A 15,853-nucleotide genomic window follows, 5' to 3' on the forward strand; every position below is an offset into this window, starting at 1 on the left:
TTTTACACATGCAGTAGGCTACTCAATTACACTTACTATAACAAGGCATTCATGAGAAACTGATTTTCATTTAAAATAGTATTTCAAAGTAACATACATGACCAAAGAACAAATGACTTACATTATGCACAGTGAAATTGAATATATTTTTAAGATGACACGAACATTGACTTTTTAAGAAATACATTATTAAAAAAAAAAAAAAAGTAGCCTAACATAGGTAAATGAACAAACAATCCAACGTGGACATAAACTATACTGCCAAATGTATCACATTTGAGATGAGCTTTTCTGGACCTCATTCCAGTAAAATTAGTTTAAAACCTAATTGTGTTCAATCTCACTTTATTTTAATGCGAGAACTGCATGTAATGCTTAATGCATACAAATTAGAGAACATGTACTAGTATATCCAAAACCAAAAAAATAGATTTTTTTTAAAAAAAATTATGTTTAAGGACCACACAAAGCTTTCAAATTGAAAAAAATCTGTTATGGCTGGATAGACAAAGCCGATGCGGACCAAAGTGTGACCCGGAAGCTGATGAAAAGTGAAGTGGTATTTATTAAAGACAGGCAAGGTGTTTGGTGGCTGACAGGGGTTAAGATCCAGTGAATGGCTGTGGCAGGTGGCTTCATTCTGACAGGAGGCCTAGCTGAGTGGGTGCCCTGAAGGCAAAGACTGAATCAGTCAAGCGTCAAAAACTACAGGCTTAGTTGGCCAATGTACCAATGTCGACAGGCAGAATCATCTGGCACCTTCTTGCTGCCAAGGCCGCTCCTTAGAAGCAGTGGTTATTGCAGATGAGCTGCAGGTGGACTCCCAGGTCTGCCACACCCAGCCTGCCAAGTTTGAACTGATACCACATGTCAAAACAGGAAGTGTTCCAACAATAAAAGTCAGAGTAAAGGGGAGTGTGGGCAAGGACCACCACAAAATTGGAATTTTCTGTTCATTATTTCTGGGGTCATGCAATATAGGGTTAACTTGGTGTTCTGAACCTCCCCATCAGAGAAAATAAAATAAGTCTCTTCAACTCTTTCTCGTAAAGATCTGATCAATTTTCTGTTGCATTGCCCTTTTTTTTAATCACATTAATTCAACAAGCTTATTCTTTTTTGTTTTTGTCCCAGAAAACGTGCATTCGAACCAATCAGAGCTAACTATCCATGCTAGTCACATGTCAGAATGTCAGCCAATTGAATCGGCAACTGGAGTCGGGGAGAGTGGTTAGCTGAGCGCAATGCACACATCAACATGACACATCTGACACACGCCTGGAGAACGGTGCTGTCAGTGGAATAAATAAATAATGAATATCGGTGGAAACGGATGAAGCTACAGTGCCTTGCAAAAGTATTCGGCCCCCTTGAATCTTGCAACCTTTCGCCACATTTCAGGCTTCAAACATAAAGATATGAAATTTAATTTTTTTGTCAAGAATCAACAACAAGTGGGACACAATCGTGAAGTGGAACAACATTTATTGGATAATTGAAACTTTTTTAACAAATAAAAAACTGAAAAGGGGGGCGTGCAATATTATTCGGCCCCTTTACTTTCAGTGCAGCAAACTCACTCCAGAAGTTCAGTGAGGATCTCTGAATGATCCAATGTTGTCCTAAATGACCGATGATGATAAATAGAATCTACCTGTGTGTAATCAAGTCTCCGTATAAATGCACCTGCTCTGTGATAGTCTCAGGGTTCTGTTTAAAGTGCAGAGAGCATTATGAAAACCAAGGAACACACCAGGCAGGTCCGAGATACTGTTGTGGAGAAGTTTAAAGCCGGATTTGGATACAAAAAGATTTCCCAAACTTTAAACATCTCAAGGAGCACTGTGCAAGCCATCATATTGAAATGGAAGGAGCATCAGACCACTGTAAATCTACCAAGACCCGGCCGTCCTTCCAAACTTTCTTCTCAAACAAGGAGAAAACTGATCAGAGATGCAGCCAAGAGGCCCATGATCACTCTGGATGAACTGCAGAGATCTACAGCTGAGGTGGGAGAGTCTGTCCATAGGACAACAATCAGTCGTACACTGCACAAATCTGGCCTATATGGAAGAGTGGCAAGAAGAAAGCCATTTCTCAAAGACATCCATAAAAAGTCTCGTTTAAAGTTTGCCACAAGCCTCCTGGGAGACACACCAAACATGTGGAAGAAGGTGCTCTGGTCAGATGAAACCAAAATTGAACTTTTTGGCCACAATGCAAAACGATATGTTTGGCGTAAAAGCAACACAGCTCATCACCCTGAACACACCATCCCCACTGTCAAACATGGTGGTGGCAGCATCATGGTTTGGGCCTGCTTTTTTCAGCAGGGACAGGGAAGATGGTTAAAATTGACGGGAAGATGGATGCAGCCAAATACAGGAACATTCTGGAAGAAAACCTGTTGGTATCTGCACAAGACCTGAGACTGGGACGGAGATTTATCTTCCAACAGGACAATGATCCAAAACATAAAGCCAAATCTACAATGGAATGGTTCAAAAATAAACGTATCCAGGTGTTAGAATGGCCAAGTCAAAGTCCAGACCTGAATCCAATCAAGAATCTGTGGAAAGAGCTGAAGACTGCTGTTCACAAACACTCTCCATCCAACCTCACTGAGCTCCAGCTGTTTTGCAAGGAAGAATGGGCAAGAATGTCAGACTCTCGATGTGCAAAACTGATAGAAACATAACCCAAGCGACTTGCAGCTGTAATTGGAGCAAAAGGTGGCGCTACAAAGTATTAACGCAAGGGGGCCGAATAATAGTGCACACCCCACTTTTCAGTTTTTTATTTGTTAAAAAAGTTAAAATTATCCAATAAATTTTGTTCCACTTCACGATTGTGTCCCACTTGTTGTTGATTCTTGACAAAAAATTAAAATTTTATATCTTTATGTTTGAAGCCTGAAATGTGGCGAAAGGTTGCAAGGTTCAAGGGGGCCGAATACTTTTGCAAGGCACTGTATACAAGCATTGTATAATGCTTGTTCATAGACTTCATAATGATATTGACGGGACGCTGGGCCGATTAATAAGGGGCCTTCATTGTTGGCGTGGCCGTCAAAGCTGACCGAGTGGAATCACAAAGTGCTTTTTTCGTTTAAAATTCTTCTGAATTAATGCTTAAATCCCTGAATTCTTTATAGATATGGACGTAAAACAGTCTTGATTCTTGGTTGAAAGCAAAAAAAAAAAAAAACAAAACCTGCAGCTAGCATTTATTTTACGTAAATATGTCGAGGTACGATGCTAGTCTGTTACTGAATGTAGCTAGCGGCCGCCTTATGTAAACAGAGCTTTTCCGGTGAAAATTCTTATGAATAAATGCTTAAATCCCTCAATTCTTTATAGATATGGACGTAAAACAGTCTCGATTCTTGGTAAAAAGCAAAACAAAAAACAAACATGCAGTTAGCCTTTATTTTACGTAAATATGTCGAAGTACTATGCTAGTCTGTCAGTCAATGTGGCGGCCACCATATGTACACAGAGCCTTTCCGGTGAAAATTCTAGTGAATAAATGCTTAAATCCCTCAATTCTTTATAGATATGGATGTAAAACAGTCTCGATTCTTGGTTTAAAGCAAATAATGTGCAGTTAGCATTTATTTTACATATGTTGAAGTACGATGTTAGTCTGTCAGTCAATGTGGCGGCCGACAAATGTAAACAGAGCTTTTCCAGTGAAAATTCTTGTGAATAAATGTTTGAATCCCAGGATTCTTCATAAATATGGACGTAAAACAGTCTCGATTCTTGGCGAATCAGTAGTTTGCATACTATCCTCAATAAAATATGTAAAATAGGGCTGTCAAACGATTAAAACTTTTGAGTTAATCACAGCTTAAAAATTAATCGTATTTAATCGCAATTCAAACCGTCTATAAAATATGCCACATTTTTCTGTAAATTATTGTTGGAATGGAAAGTTAAGACACAAGACGGATATATACATTCAACATACTGTACATAAGTACTGTATTTCTTTATTATAACAATAAATCAACAAAATGGCGTTAACATTAACATTCTGTTAAAGTGATCCATGGATGGAAAGACTTGTAGTTCTTAAAAGATAAATGTTAGTACAAGTTATAGAAATTTTATATTAAAACCCCTCTTAATGTATTTGTTTTAATAAAATTTGTAAAATTTTCAATCAAAAAATAAACTAGTAGCTCGCCATTGTTGATGTCAATAATTACACAATGCTCATGGTGCTGAAACCCATAAAATCAGTCGCACCCAAGCGCCAGCAGAGGACGACAAAACACCAAAAAAAAACATGTAACAAGTGGACATGACACTGTGCTGCCATTTTAATCTGTTTGAGCGGGGCATGTGCGTTAATTGCATCAAATATTTTAACGTGATTGATTTTAAAATTGTCATAATTACCCCCCGTTAAAGTGAAAATTATGACAACCCTAATGTACACCTATCAATGTTTGGGTGGTTTGAGTTAAAGCAGACACCGTTTTTTCATCTGTGTGATTTTGACAAGGATCAGACCACATCTGATGGTGATTTTATGCAGAAATGTGAGAAATTGCAAAAGGTTTGTATACATTTTCATATCACTGTAGTCAATCATGGCATCCCAAAAGGAAAACTAAGCAAAGCTGCAAATGATTACTACCAGTCAAAATGATTGGGCATCTATCACAATCAATAGCTGCCAAAAACCTCATTCATGCAGCTTGAATGCATGAATGTTGTGGCCATTTTCTAGAAGCGATGCAATCCAAAAATAGCAACTGAAAAACAAGAAGCGATCTTTGTGAGCATCTATTTTTAAACAGGTCGATCAAGTGAATTATTTTTTTAGAGAGTGTTCCAAATGGGAGGGGGAAAACTGAGTTCGCAGAGTGCGTGAGAAGACAATGGCAGCATCACATGCACTACCATAGCCCCCCTCTGTTCCGCTCTATGGTTGCCATGGCGATGACGTCAGCTTGCGCCACCGATTCAGCCCAGTAGAAGCGTTCCTAGTGGGAGGCGGTGCCACGAACCAGGAGAGAGAATCTGCAACTATCCTCGCTTCTCAACGTCTCCTCCTTCTCCTTCTTCATCTTCTCGAACCTTCCGCGTCGCTCATCCGCATCCCAAAATGCGCGAAATTGTGCACCTGCAAGCCGGTCAGTGCGGGAACCAGATCGGAGCTAAGGTAAAGCTGCACGCTGCACACGTTTGAACGCTATTTTTAGGCATGCACAGATTAGTGCGTGCGAGAATTCATTCATTCGTAGAAGGGAAGCCGAACCCATCCTCGCAGAATGTTCCAGAAGGAAGGCTTTGCATGCATTTTTCACGTCAATCTTGCCACAAAATCACTGTCAATACGGAGATGTTTTCTCTCATCATTTCGCTGAATAAAACATTTTCTTCATTTAAAAGCATTTAGGGGTGTAGTGACTGTAGTCCATTATGTTACTCAATCACAGGATGGAGCCCCTCCCCCTCTTATTCAACGACCTAGTTTGCCATACTGAGAGTGTATTTTACGCTGAAAATGCAAAATACTGCATTTTAATCGTGATTTAATTCACCCCCCCCCCCCCCCCCCCCCCGATTCCATATTTAAAAAACCTGAGATTCAATTTCTTTTCACAAAAAGTGCGACTGATCCAATGCAATGCCAGGAAAAATATATATATATTTTTTTTTTGTTACTGATATGCATCTTCATCCTTGATATCTTATTTTTAACCATTCCAGTTCTGGGAGGTGATCAGTGACGAGCACGGCATTGATCCCACCGGGACATACCATGGCGACAGCGACCTGCAGCTTGACAGGATCAGCGTCTACTACAATGAGGCCACTGGTAAACTCAATGCATTTTAAATGGCATGATTGAGTACATCATAAGCGGGGAGACAAAAGGCAGGGGATGTACCACTCGATCAATAATTAATCAATAAGGGGGTAGTCTAGACACCCTTAGTCCCTTGTGTCTTCAATTTTCATCATAAAAGAACAATTAGGACGACCACAATGAATTAACTACATGACAACTAAATAGTTATCAAATTAGTCAACTATTTTTCGGTTAAAATGTTGACCTGAAAATTGTCCAAATTCTCTTTTTTCAGCCTCTTAATATTAGATACTCTTTTTATGTACGTGTCACATTCTGTATGCATACAGAATAGAAAAAAAGAAATACATGTATTTCTTTTTGAAAATCATAGACTTGATAATGATATTGACGAGTCAGATTCGACCTTCAGTGCGCCACGCCTTTAAGTAGGGGGCCATCCCACAATGAGCTTCAGTTATTTGCAGTTGGTCGCAGCCAGGGGTGAAAGTAGGCTAAAACGGTCAGGAACGCAGTTCCGGTATAAGATTCAGGGCCAGAACGCAGTTCTGGTATAAGATTCAGGGCCAGAATGCTGTTCCGGTACATGGTGCTTTGATTCCGAAAATATGACAGCAACTGTCAAAACGGTATGTAAAAAAAAAAATGCTAAGCTGCCACACATGCATTTCAGCTCCAAGAAGAAAACAAATCTACTAACATCAGATTTACATACACATGTGTTAACAATAAGCATAATAAAGTGCTTGTGTTGCGTAATCCGTCTCCACCAATATTTATTATTGATTTTATTCCACGGACGTCATGGAGGTTTCCCCAGCTGCTGCAGTTATCTGAGTCTGACGATGATGAGTCACGTCAATGTGCGAATGCACGCAGCAAAGCAAAACGCCTGGACTAATTTATCTGTTCAATTGGCTGACATACTGACATGTGATCAGCAGAGATGGTTAACTCTGATTGGTTCGAATGTGCATGTTTTCTGGAAAAGCAATTTATCATATTTAGTTTTATTTTCTCTGATGGGGAGGTTCAGAACATCTTAGCTGTCAATGTGCACTTTGGACTTACATTTTTTCATTTATGTATGTTAGGCTACCTATTCATTTCTTCAAAATATATTCTATTTCACTCTGCATTAACTTCAATTTTAATATATATCCTATGATCTTAAGTAGTTAAAATTGGGATTTGGCATTTAATATGTGATGAAATGAGGGAAAATAAAAATTAGGAGATGGAGTTTGGGGTTATTGCTGTTTTTGTTAACTTTTATTTTGCAAATCATTGAAAAAATACAATTTTGAATGAAAAATAAATAAATCAAATTCCTGGCTCCGTGGCGACCTTCACGTCGGGGAGTTCCGGCAAGAAATTCTAGCCACTTTCACCCCTGGTCGCAGCGCCACATGCAGTGATCTAATGCCGGATTTATGTTGAAAAAGTAGGAAAGCTTTACCGCATACAAACCGGAAGGATTGTCTCAGGAGTGATTTGTTTGAGGATTCAAGGTAATCAATATATTTTTCATACTATGCATGCATTTTGAAATGTGAAAAAAATCAATGGGAGAAATTAGCCGCTGCAGCACTGGCATTATACTTCGCAATAATCACGTGAAATAAATGCTACCTACACATTTTTTGGGGGGGGCTTTTAACCAAGAATGGAGACTCTTTTATGTCCAGATCTATAAAGAATTCAGGGATTTAACCATCTATTCACAAGAATTTTCAACGGAAAAAGGTCATTGTTTACATATGGCGGGCGCTAATTTCCTTACTGACTGGCCTCATAGTTCGCAATATTTACGTAAAATAAATGCTACCGGCACGGTTTTTTGCTTTTTGCCAAGAATCGAGATTATTTTACGCCCATATCTATAAAGAATTCAGGGATTTAAGCATTTATTCACAAGAATTCTCACCGGAAAAGCTGTTTACATATGGCGGCAGCCACATTGACTGACGGACTAGCATCGCACTTCGACATATTTACGTAATGTAAATGCTAACTGCACGTTTTTTTAGCTTTTAACCAAGAATGGAGGCTTTTTCATGTCGATATCTATAAAGAATTCAGGGATTTACGCATTTATTCACAAAAATTTTCAACGAAAAAAGCTCTTTCTCAGTAATCCCACTCGGTCAGCTTTGACGGCCACGCCAACAATGCAGACCCCCTATTAATTGGCCCGCGCCCCGTCAATATCATTATGAAGTCTATGTTAAAAATATACATTATAAAATGCAAAAAAAACCCTGTAAAATTCTGTTATTTTAAAATGTAGTCTTATTATATCTGGAAAGTAATTTTCAAATTCCCCTTTTAGAGACATTGTGTGCCGAAAAATTGTCCAAATCATTTTTTTAATTAGAAAATATTTATTTTTTTGTCTTAATTTCTAATTTAATTAAAACAAAATTAAATCACAAAAAAAAGTGCGGGACATCCCAAAGCTCACATGCACGAAACTTCCAACGTTTTACTCCCGACTTCAGCTCAGGAGGTCCGTCACTAGGCCACGCCTCCTAAAGGCACTCATCCAACGATACAACAGCTGGTAATTGAATAGGAAAAATTTCCAAACAAACAAAACACTTGCATGGAGCTGCAGTAGACTACAGGACCACACCACTTTAAGGACACAGGGCTGGTGTGGGGACCTGATGGACAGCAATTACGCTTAAAAAAAAAAAAACACTACAATTTACAAAATACTGTCATGGTTTTTCAATTTTGATATCAATGTGGAATCATGCTTTTCCTCATTTTTAAATTTATGTATAAATATATATATTTATTACTTTTTAAAAAAATCACTGGCTATCATTGGCGGTGATAAACATAAAATCCATTCAAACATTACAAATGCATTGGACGACTACTTTCGTTAATGGCAGTGAAGGAGTCAAGAACTAAGTTACAATATTTTAATGTCAGTGGTACACGGTGCACAAATGGCTATTCCCATTTCCAGGTGGAAAGTATGTTCCCCGTGCCATCCTGGTGGATCTTGAGCCCGGAACCATGGACTCCGTCAGGTCCGGACCCTTTGGTCAGATCTTCAGACCTGACAACTTTGTCTTTGGTAAGTCACCATCACAAAATCATCAGTGTCTATGGTGTCACGCTCCACTTAACTCCAACATGTGATCCTCAACACCGTTTTCCAGGTCAGAGCGGAGCCGGCAACAACTGGGCCAAGGGCCACTACACGGAGGGAGCTGAGCTAGTGGATTCTGTCCTGGACGTGGTGAGGAAGGAGGCTGAGAGCTGTGACTGCCTGCAGGGCTTCCAGCTGACCCACTCTCTGGGTGGCGGCACCGGCTCAGGCATGGGCACGCTGCTCATCAGCAAGATCCGGGAGGAGTACCCGGACCGCATCATGAACACCTTCAGCGTGGTGCCCTCACCAAAGGTGTCCGACACAGTGGTGGAGCCGTACAACGCCACCCTGTCGGTGCACCAGCTGGTTGAGAATACGGACGAGACGTACTGCATCGACAACGAGGCGCTCTACGACATCTGCTTCCGCACTCTGAAGTTAACCACGCCCACCTACGGAGACCTCAACCACTTGGTGTCGGCCACCATGAGCGGCGTCACCACATGCCTGCGTTTCCCTGGTCAGCTGAATGCTGACCTGCGCAAGCTAGCCGTCAACATGGTGCCCTTCCCCCGCCTGCACTTCTTCATGCCTGGTTTCGCCCCTCTCACCAGCAGGGGGAGCCAACAGTACCGCGCCCTCTCAGTTCCCGAGCTCACCCAGCAGATGTTCGACGCCAAGAACATGATGGCGGCATGCGACCCGCGCCACGGCCGCTACCTAACCGTGGCCGCCGTCTTCCGCGGCCGCATGTCCATGAAGGAGGTGGACGAGCAGATGCTGAACGTGCAGAACAAAAACAGCAGCTACTTCGTGGAGTGGATCCCCAACAACGTCAAGACGGCCGTCTGCGACATCCCGCCGCGCGGCCTGAAGATGGCCGCCACCTTCATTGGCAACAGCACCGCCATCCAGGAGCTCTTCAAGCGCATCTCCGAGCAGTTCACGGCCATGTTCCGACGCAAGGCTTTCCTCCACTGGTACACGGGCGAGGGCATGGACGAGATGGAGTTCACCGAGGCCGAGAGCAACATGAACGACCTGGTTTCCGAGTACCAGCAGTACCAGGATGCCACCGCTGAAGAGGGCGAGTTCGAGGAGGAAGGCGAGGAAGAGGGAAACTAAAAACCTCCCATATCACCTTCCCCAACACGCCAGCGGTTCGCTGACAATGACGACCATTCACGTCCAATCCACATGAACCCGGTTCAAGTGATTGAATGCAACTGACCGACAATGTCAGCGAACGATTAATGAAACCATCTCACCTCAGCCCTCCTAGCTCCACGTTGCTCTGATGTGTTGTTAGACGTTAGCTATGTTCGGAATCATTCATTTATTCATTCACTCCAACTCTCACTGCAGAAATATTTCTATCAAGGTCCACTAAAATTTCAAATATCGTATTTTTCAGACTATACACTCCAAAAAAAGTGAATTTATAGAATACTGGCAGCTGGGGTTGCCTGAATATTTCTTTCATCGTAAAAAAAATTGTAAAGTGCAACAGCAACTCTAAATATTACGGTAGATTTTTGTAGAAAATGATGGAAGAACACGAATTTGTTTCATATTTATTTTATACCAGGATTAAAAAACAACTCGATTACTTTGGCAGTCAAGGGTGCCGACTACCGAGCAACTGAAGGCAGGTTGGAGGGAGTGCTGCACGTATAAAACGTTGGGAAAACCATACTCCCTGAGAATCTATAAGAGGGTACCAGCAGCTCAAATCAATGGGGCTATTGGCTCAGTAGTCAGCACGCTGAACTACCACAGTGACAATGTTGATTTAAATCCTGATTATAAAGGGCGGAGAGTGAGTTATTTGGATAAATAAAACAACATAACAATTTCACGGCTATCAATGTGTAAAATAAAAAAAATCATAATATGAGTAGCACCAAAGTCTAAGTCGCAGGCCCAAAAAACTATGGAAAAACACTGCGACTTATATCCCGGAAAATACGGTACTAATATATTTTTTTCGTAACCACTGGTTTTACATTATAGAAGACGTAACTTGTACTCACTCCACATTTTGATTAGTACCACAAAATTCACAACACACTCACTACTACAGTAGCTAGTGAGTGATTCCGAACTAGTGAAGGTTTTGCTTGTGGTTGTAAACGCACTAAATCGACCCTCACATTTAGACCCCTCATCCTTGCCATTGTTTCCAAGCAAGAGAGTTTAACTGTGAAGCCGTTCCATTGGATAAGCATTAATAAAACATCTGTTTCAAAGGTCACTTTTTGTGTTGTTTATTGTGTCATGCTATGAAAATGTTTCAGCAAATTTGATCAGTTATTCATCTAAAGCGGTCACATTTATTCAATATATTTTATAGGGAAACTCGGACTTAAAGACTTATAGGCTCTAGTAAGACACACTTCTTCTCTTTTACTAAAATATGTTATTAGAAACAAAATATTGCCATTTATTTAAAAATATAATATTTAGTATGTTTTGACCTACGGAGGGTGCCATGTTTTATGCGCACAATGGACGCTCGGGGTGATGACATACAGTAGTTTGTCTCTGTCACTAGACGAACACGATGGGGGCCACTGCAATTCCTTCTACGCGGCGAGACATCCAGCACATTCACACATCGGTTAAAAGGGGCGAGAACATACTATTTGTGTTTTACTAAGGATTTCATTAACTTTTCATTGCCTCAAAATACTTTTTGCATGTGTTTCCCTCTAATACTTTTAAGCATTGTGTTTTCTTGTGGTAGCTTTAAAGCAAATTGTTGATTTGTTGACCACATTAGTCACATGGCATATTTGAAGCACCGTTATTTGATATTACTACGTTTAAGTATTATACTGAAGGCATCTTTAGTTCACCACTGGCCAAAAGTATTGGCACTACTGCAATTCTGTCAGATAATGCTCAGTTTCTCCCAGAAAATGATTGCAAATACAAATGCTTTGGTATTAGTTCTTCATTTATTTTGCTTGCAATTAAATAACACAAACGAGAATGGGGGAAAAAATTAAATCATTATCATTTTACACAAAACTCCAAAATTGGGAACAGCTGGTGGCAATAACTAAATCACACTCACAGCCAGTGAAAATGGATTAAAGTTGACTCAACCTCTGTCCTGTGTCCTTGTGTGTACCCATTGAGCGTGGAGAAAAGAAAGAAGACCAAATAACTGTCTGAGGACTTGATAAGCAAAATTGTGAAGAACCATGGGAAATCTCAAGGCTACAAGTCCATCTCCAAACACCTGAATGTTCCTGTGTCTACCGTGCGCAGTGTCAGCAATAAATGTAAAGCCCATGGCACAGTGGCTAACCTCCCTAGATGTAGAATTGACGAGAGATTTCAACGACATCTGCGGATGGTGGATAAAGAACCTCGACTGACATCCAAACAAGTTCAAGCTGTCCTGCAGTCCGAAGGTACAACAGTGTCAACCTGTACTATCCGTTGGCGTCTGAATGAAAAGGAACTCTATGGTAGGATACCCAGGTAGACCCTACTTCTGACTTCTCCAGAGAGATATAAAGCCAAGCTGGAGTTTGCCAAAACTTACCCGAGAAAGCGAAAAACGTTTGGGAAGAATGTTCTCTGGTCAGATGCGACAAAAGTAGAGCTTTTTGGGAAAAGGCATCAACATAGAGTTTACAGGGGAAAAAAACGAGGCCTTCAAAGAAGAGAACACGGTCCCAACAGTCAAACATGGTGGAGGTTCCATGATGTTTTGGGGTTGCTTTGCTGTCTCTGGCACTGGACTGCTTGACCGTGTTCATGGCATTATAAAGTCTGAAGACCACCAACAGATTTTGCAGCGTTATGTTGGGCTCAGTGTGAGAAAGCTGAGTCTCCCTCAGAGGTCATGGGTCTTCCAGCACGACAATGACCCAAAACACACTTCAAAAAGCACTAGAAAATGGTTTGAGAGAAAGCACTGCAGACTTCTAAAGTGGCCAGCAATGAGTCCAGACCTGAATCCAATAGAATACCTGTGGAGAGATCTGAAAATGGCAGTTTGGAGAAGGCACCGTTCAAATCTCAGAAACCTGGAGCAGTTGGCCAAAGAAGAATGGTCTAAAATTCCAGCAGAGCATTATAAGAAACTCATTGATGGATACCAGAAGTGGTTGTTCGCAGTAATTTTGTCTGAAGATTGTGTTTCCAAGTATTAGGCTGAGGGTGCCAATACTTTGTCAATGTCCCGCCCATTTTTGGAGTTTTATGTAAAATGATAATGATTTAATCTTTTATTCATTCACTTTTGTGTTTTTTCATTGCAAGCAAAATAAATGAAGATACTAGTATTGCTACCAAAGCATTTGTAATTGCAATCATTTTCTGGGAGAAATTGAGCATTAACTGACAAAATTGCAGGAGTGCCAATACTTTTGGTCAGCAGTGTATGTTCTTTCTGTACGCATCTAAACAAAACAAGCTGAAAGCGCACGGTAGTACTTTAGGTGTCAAATTCACCTGTTGTAGGACGTTTTGCCGCTGTAGCACATTTTGGCAGAACACTTTTTTCCCCCCTCCCTAGTCTCGTCTCGTCTGATCCCATCTTTCCTGTTCATTTTGCTTTTGCTCCTCGTTTTGTGAAATATCGACAGTGCTATCATGCTCATTAATGATCCTATCGGGTTCAAATTGAAAGGGTTGAACAGATGTCATGTTTATGTCATGTATGTTAAGTCATACTCTAGAAGCCCGGCAGCGTAACCATGTGACGTCACCGCCCTGCGACGTCAACAACAATGGCGATGTAGTAGTTAAACTAATTTTACAAATTGTATAAAAATTAAAACATCAAGCGGGGTGTCAATATCAAATTATTTTAACTAAAGATGCACGATAATATCGGTTACCGATAATTATCGGCCGATAATGGCAATTATGACATCACACAGATAATCCAGATTTTTTTTAAAATTCAACCGATAATGCAATCCGATAATTATATACTTGATTTAGCCTCCAAATGTGCGCAAACGAAGCAGTTTTGTCCACTTTCCCACTGCCGCATCCTCAACCCCTCCTCTCTCTGAAGCCCCTGGAGGAGGAGGGGTTGAGGAGTATGGCGTCATACAGGAGGCGGAGTTACACAACAGAGTTGAAGCAATATTATGGCGGATCTTACTAACGTGGGTTGTTTATCGTGTGGTAAACAAACGTTGCTCTCGCCATCTGCAAAACATGCACCGCAGAAGGTCCTTGAGGCGGAAAGAAAGCGTCCTCATTCAACACCACTAACCCAGCAGCCATTTAAAAACTGCATTACAAAGATTTTTGGAATGAATACGAGACTGCTGCTAGCGTGAATGCTACAGCTAAACACACATAAACTAAGCTAGACGCGCGCCTCCGTCCGGAGCAGAGCCATGCCCCGAATACGCCGTGGCGAGACGGCCGGCATGGGCGGATATAACACCGGTAGGAACGTAGCTGCCACCGCCACTCATCGTTCAACTCATCGTGCACTACGGCGGCCGGACGGACTCAAGGGCACAGGCGGGAGGGGATGCCGGATGAGAGACGTTTTTTTTACCGATGTGACCGGAGAGCCCAAGCCCCGGATAAAAAAAATAATGCAGTTTATATGACCAACATTCTTTGTGAAAAACATGCCGATTACATGAGTTTCATCACGGACATTTGGACAAGTGATGTCAAGTAAGCATGCTTCGGCACAGTGGTTAGATGATAATTGTAACATGCACCAAACCACTCACAAGAAGTCAGCCAGTCAGTAATGCATTCAATATGCTGTAAATTCATGACGTCTTAATCAGATCATTCTTCTTAAATCTAGTCAAATAATTTTCCCTATCTTGTTTTGAGTGTTAAAGACTACGGTAATTAACAGATGAATGCTTCAGATTTTTCCACTAACTTGAAGTAAGTATTATTCTTATTAAGCCTATTCATCGATACATACACCTATTCTTGAACATTTTTTAACATTTCTGACTTATTTTTAGGATTAAGTGTAATAATTTATTGCTTAAAATTAGGCTGTTAACCTTATTTTCAGCTAGCTATTTTTCTTCAAGAAATCTGAGTGAAATATACTTGAAGTGCTGGCAGATAATTTCACTTATTTCCAATAGATTTACACTGAAAACAAGGGAATTTAACTAGTTTTAAAGAGGTGTGTTTTTGCAGTGTAGTAATGTTATATGTTAGGAATGGCTTACTTTTAAACACATTTTTGTGCAACTTAGGTATTTACTCTGTATGTAATTGTTGACAAAAGTTTACTATTACACAATGTCAGACAATCTGTCTTTATTTAGATGTTGGAATTTACGACTTGTTCACATTTGGTGTTGAAAAAAGGAGCAATAAATTATATTTTTGCACAGTAATATTTTCTCTTGTGTATACTTTAAAATTTTACATAAATCTTTTAATAGAATTATCGGCTTGACGTTATCAGTTATCGCTTGGAACGAGGAGGAAATTATCGGTATCGGTTGAAAAATGTATTATCCTGCATCACTAATTTTAACTCGTAATAACATTTATCTTTTAGAAACTACAAGTCTATCTGTGAATCCCTGTAAGGTCTTGTCAAATATGATGGTTGTAATATTTCACCACTTAGCTGTTTTCAACTCTTGAGATTAAACATCTTGTAAAAATAACACATAGAGCGAGGACTGATCAAAAGTATAGATCGGTGAGAAAATTTTTTAAATTTACCAAATTTGGATAAAGGAAGTTTCTGCTTGAGGGTAGCGAGTTGTAAAAATGTATTTAATAAGAATTTTCATTTTTGATTCTATGAATTCTAATTTTCACAAAATAATATGTAAAATTGTATTTTTATCAATCATTTCACATTATTTACAAACAAGTTGCAACGAACTAATAAACTAATCATATCATGAACACATTATAACAAAATTCAACATGAATCCT

The 15,853-nt window shown here is 40.2% G+C and overlaps 1 protein-coding gene across 1 annotated transcript; it reads left to right on the forward strand.

Annotated features, from left to right (window-relative positions):
• The first annotated feature begins 4,970 nt into the window (after positions 1 to 4,970).
• tubb4bl (tubulin, beta 4B class IVb-like) lies at positions 4,971 to 11,192 on the forward strand. The gene is made up of 4 exons (XM_057861529.1): positions 4,971 to 5,175; positions 5,727 to 5,835; positions 8,810 to 8,920; positions 9,006 to 11,192. The coding sequence occupies exons 1-4, from the start codon at positions 5,119 to 5,121 to the stop codon at positions 10,061 to 10,063; spliced, it is 1,335 nt and encodes a 444-aa protein (XP_057717512.1). The 5' UTR covers positions 4,971 to 5,118; the 3' UTR covers positions 10,064 to 11,192.
• Positions 11,193 to 15,853: the final 4,661 nt, after the last annotated feature.

Source organism: Corythoichthys intestinalis, chromosome 16, assembly GCF_030265065.1.
Source record: "Corythoichthys intestinalis isolate RoL2023-P3 chromosome 16, ASM3026506v1, whole genome shotgun sequence".
Classification (NCBI taxonomy): Eukaryota; Metazoa; Chordata; class Actinopteri; order Syngnathiformes; family Syngnathidae; genus Corythoichthys; species Corythoichthys intestinalis.